This window comes from Acyrthosiphon pisum, chromosome A1, assembly GCF_005508785.2.
Source record: "Acyrthosiphon pisum isolate AL4f chromosome A1, pea_aphid_22Mar2018_4r6ur, whole genome shotgun sequence".
Classification (NCBI taxonomy): domain Eukaryota; kingdom Metazoa; phylum Arthropoda; class Insecta; order Hemiptera; family Aphididae; genus Acyrthosiphon; species Acyrthosiphon pisum.
Genome location: NC_042494.1, coordinates 76,507,653 through 76,513,106, shown reverse-complemented (window position 1 = coordinate 76,513,106; position 5,454 = coordinate 76,507,653). Strand labels below are relative to the sequence as shown.

The following is a 5,454-nucleotide window of genomic DNA, read 5'->3' as shown; positions in this document are numbered from 1 at the left end:
CGTCTCCACTCAGAATCGTTTTTCTTATACAATGATATTATATCTTTTGAATTCAAATTTCATACCATCCATTATACAGTGATCCACTTGTAATCTACTGTACAGCAGAGTGACATCCACTTACCCACCTTTTTTAGCTTTTGTTCATATTTATTTTTTTTTATTCTTGTGAAAACTGTGCGTTAACTTAAAAGTCTTTAACCTTAATTTCAATAAAAAAATAACAAATAATATTTAAAACAAGTTAAGTAAAAATATAGTTTTAAATAAAAGTAAAATAGTAGTATACCTACTAATATTGAATTAAATGGAACAATTATTCGATTGGTATTATTTTCATTATCAAATAATGACAACGGTTTTGGTTCAGGCCCTCCCGTAATAGCCCAAATACCTTTTATTTTTAATTCCGATAAAGGGCATAGAGCGAAGGATACTTTTTATTACGAATTCTTCTTAATGATCTTTTTCTTCTGTTAATAAAACTATTGCTTCGTTTGATAAATTAGACGTTTCTATTGCGAAAAGTCTGGAAGGAGTATCAAAACTTTATCTTTTATTTAAAACTATATTTTTACTTAACTTGTTTTAAATATTATTTGTTATTTTTTTATTGAAATTAAGATCAAAGACTTTTTAGTTAACGTACAGTTTTTACAAAAATAAAAATAATAAATATGAACCAAAGCTAAAAAATATGTGTTAAAAATAATAATTATATATTCGAAGGTAAATAATTAAAAATAAAAAAACAAAAAAAAGCGGGAGGAAATTGTCCGCATACAAAAATTTATCGGGAGGAAAATGTCCTACTACGCCGAAAACAGGCGGGGGGGAAATGTCCACCATTAAATTATAACTTATTGTACTACCACTATAATATTTCTATTATAATTACATTTATTAAAAATTCAAAAACAGATTAAAAAAACTTTGGTGCTTATGCCCCAATGATATTTTTGGGTGATTGGTGCATAAGCACTTAATCTTTCAGGAAGGGAAAGTACTCAAACAGTTGGACGGATCAAAGTCAATGTTATAAAATATTAATATAACAATAATCTTATATTAATATTGTTACTTGTTACCAGGCAAGTGCGCAGGATTTCATAATGGTGGGGTTTGAAAAAAATATATTATATAAAATAGATACCTACATAAAAAATTAGTAAATATTATAAATTAATATATTATATACAATAATAGTGATGTGGTATTATGTTAAGCATTATTAATTATTACAAATAAGATTATAAATTATTTTATATAATCAATCAAAAATTAAAAACAAGATTTATATTTTTTGGTTGGAACCCCCCCCCCCCACAATTTGGGCACTATCATGGTTGTTACATTAGGTAATTCATGATGAAAATATTTATAATAAATGGTTGCCTTAAATATTATTATTTCTTAATTTGTGGTCTAATATAATATAATTAAGCAAATAAATATAAATGTCCCTTATTCCTTAGGACCGTTCTTACAATGTCCGGTTAAAGTTAACTTAACCGGCCGAATTCTGCCGGTAAAAAAATTTGTTATCAGTCGGTTAGCGTTAACCGACACTTTACCGTACTTTGTAAGAACGGCCCTTAGTCAATATTAGTCATATTAGTCAATATTATGTGGCCATGTAGGGATAGGACCCGCGCAAAAATCACAGAATTGTGCTAAAATCATCAGTCCTTGGAACTAATTTGGCAATACCATGCAATACTGTTATCGTAGTATACCGGAGGTTACCAGCCAGCTACCACGTATCTATCACGATACCAATATACCATATGTATTCGGTGATAATAGATCGAAATATCAAGTAACTAGTAAGGTCAGCCCTAGTTTCGAGTTTTCGACCTTTTTTTTCGTCAACGGTGGCGTATTAACTTTTTTTATTCAATACCTAGTAGGCTAACAGTTCATCATGTTCCGTAATATTTCTACTGCGGTGAAAGGATGTACCGAAGTCGTGGCGACCACATCCACTAAGGCGCCGTGCCCAGGTAAACCGTCTAAACAAACTGTGCCGCCTAGGAAAATCTACCTGACCAACTTCACCTTGCAAAGTAGTCTGCTATCCAAGAAAGCATTGACTCCAGTTACCGCGACCCAAATTCGTTTGGTCCACACCGATTTCAAGATCCCAGATTACACCGATTACCGTCGTAACTCTGTGAAAGACCCGAGCGCTTCTAACCGCGACACATATGAAAATCGAAATGCCTTCACATACATGGTTCTGGGTACTGCCGTCACTGGCACAATGTTCTGCGCTAAGGCAATCGTTCACAAGTTTGTCTTGTCAATGGCACCGGCCGCCGATGTCTTGGCCCTGGCATCCATAGAAGTTAACCTTAATGATATACCGGAGGGCAAGAATGCAACCATCAAGTGGAGAGGAAAGCCCTTGTTCGTAAGACATCGTACAACCGCAGAAATCGAAACAGAACAAAATACCTCTCTAGCTGAACTCAGAGACCCAGAGGACGACTCTGTCAGAGTTCAAAAGCCCGAATGGTTGGTAATCGTTGGAGTATGCACTCATTTAGGTTGTGTACCAATTGCAAATGCAGGAGATTGGGGTGGTTATTACTGCCCATGTCACGGTTCACATTATGATGCAGCTGGAAGGATTCGTAAAGGACCTGCACCAACGAACATGGAAGTACCACCTTATAAATTCATTAACGATAATACACTTCTTGTAGGTTAATGTGTAATTTGAGGTGTAACTTTTCAAGTTTTTGTCTTTAGATGTACATGTACGTTGTTAACATTTTTTAAATATAATATGTAATCCTGCTATCTGAAATTTACTTTGTTTTTAAAGTCTAAAAGTATGATATCTTAAATTAATGTTCAATAATATGTCATTTGTTTAAGATAAACATATTTTCATGTAATTTCAAACATCTAGCTAAATAGTAAATATTAATTCCAATAAAATACTGTATAATTTATCTACAAACTGAAATATAAATAAAAAAAATTATAAACACCAAATTTGTAAATGTTTGTCCTAAAACCTGGGCAGTTGCTCTGCTTTATAGAATGAATTGAGCGTACATTGCCATTGAGGGCTTAAATTGTAGGTTACTGTCATTGATATGTTAAATTGGAATTCAATGATAAATCATTGCATACAAAAAACAATTCTGAACAGGTGGTCATGATGCGGTCTATACTACTATGAGTAAATTTGTTGATTTATTTTTATTGCTTTATAGTAGGTACCTAATTTAGGTACCTACAGAAAAATATGACATACCTACTATTCTGTGTTATTTTTTAATTTAATTTTATCACTGGAAAGTAACTGCGGCTTGAATTATTAAGATAAACAACATATTATAATGTTTGTCGATCATACAGTGCTTAATATCAATAAATGATACTGGTAACTATCTGGTAAATTACTGGTAAATATCCACCAAGCCCCATAATAACTTACTTTTAGATATTAAATCATTTTAGTTTATGTTGTGTCCTTCCACCTTGTCGTGTTACTCAGCAGATATGTTAGACTGCCAACCAATAGAGAATGGTGGCGGTCAATAATTTAAACACAACACGACAATTGTCAATATATTTTCAGTATTCTTGGACTGAGATAACGTAAACATAGCATAACAATATATTATAAGGTAGGTACCTATTAAAATACTTAACAATGCTGTTCATCAATACATTAAGTACATTTTAGTTTAATAAATTGTTATTAATCTGTATGTAAAAATGGTAAACACCCATAAACATTTTTAATAGAGAGGTTGTAGGTAGCATACTACACCAACAAAGTAGAGATAGGTAGCCATAGAGCACACGGATACACTACCTAATTTATTTTAATTGATACGATAAGTTAATTAATTAATAATTTTTGCCAAAAATACTAAATTATTATACCTACCTAATAGCATATATTTATATTTTATATTATTGATTATTTAACTTTTGAGCCAATACAGATTTAGTGTGAATAGGCAATAGCATAAAATTAATAGAAATTGGGATAGGAATATTTTGAAAATATTTTGTGACATTGTATAGGTAATATATAAAATTCAATAGGTACTACAAATTATTTAAGTAATTATTTAAGTCCCATGAACAATAATTTTGAATTACAACAAAATTACTTTAATTCTTTAAATCATTAATTTTGTCCTAATTTAATCTTAAAATGTCTACAAAAAAATTTTAATTTTAATATTTGTTTAGATTTTTTTGTTTCAGTATGAGATACTATTATAAAGAACCTATATACAATTTTTAAGTTTTAGTTATAACAATTTTATAAATTTTAAAACTTTAAATGCTTAACACAAAAATTGTGCATGTATATCTTTAATATTTTTGAATACATTATAAAAATTATTTATGAGGAACCTTGTATAAAAAAATTGTTTAAGTTTTTTGACCAAGAACATTTTTTCATTCATATTTATAGAAAAAATAAGACTTAGATCAAAATGTCAATAATTATATCAAGATGTGTCAAAAGATTTTGAAAATTATTCCGAGTATAGTAATGCTAATATAATTTAGTATATTTAATATATTATATAGATAATAGATTAAAAAAAAAATAAAAGTATCCACAATTAATTTTGAATTCCAACAAAATAATCGATTAGGTATTAGGAAACTTTTTTTCCAAATCACTAAGAAAAGTATTTTACATTTTTTACTATTGTCTATTGACCCCTAAAAGTTATATCAAGATGCAAATAATTGCAAAAAACTAATATCAAAATATCAAAATAATATTTAACGATTTCAACTTCTATTAAAATTTAAAAGCATCTCCAAACAAAAAAAACGGCTGTATGCATTTCACCGGCCACTGTCATCTGCTATTATTTTATAGCAGCTGCTATTGAGTTGCATAGGATGCAGTCTTGGGTAAAATACATTTGAAAAGTATTTGGAATAAATACTCGAATACTTGATAAATATAATATTCCGAATACTTAAAAATATTTTTGAAAAATATATGAAATGATACCAGTTATAATTGAAGGGTGGAAATGCAAAAGGTGGTATTGCCAAAAACCAAAATGTTCATAAATCAAGGAAAACTGTAATACATTTTCTGACGATTATAAACACTCAGAATAAGTTTATTTATATAAAAAAAATAAAAAGTAAACGATTGACAGTGTTAAAATAAATCTACCTAAATTGTAAACATTGTTTTTAATGCTTTAAAAATTTCGTGTCAGACCAAAAGCGTGGTATTGCATTTGAAAAGGTAATGGCAATATAACGTTTTAAAGTTGTTTCTATTTCTGCTGATGCAAAACGCATTATTGCCGGCAATGCCATGTTTTGAAGAAAAACGTAATATTGGCAATACCATGTTTTGCAATTATATCAAATATGCTCCAATACTAATAGGTACCTTTTTTTTTTTGGTAATGCACCACTACATGGGAGACGCACGTTTATCAC

At 29.6% G+C, this 5,454-nt stretch overlaps 1 protein-coding gene across 1 annotated transcript; it reads left to right on the top strand.

Annotated features, from left to right (window-relative positions):
- The first annotated feature begins 1,818 nt into the window (after positions 1-1,818).
- On the top strand, positions 1,819-3,003 carry LOC100570317 (cytochrome b-c1 complex subunit Rieske, mitochondrial-like). The gene is given in 1 exon segment (NM_001326671.1): positions 1,819-3,003. A coding segment is annotated over 1 exon segment (789 nt). The 5' UTR covers positions 1,819-1,924; the 3' UTR covers positions 2,714-3,003.
- The last annotated feature ends 2,451 nt before the right edge of the window (positions 3,004-5,454 follow it).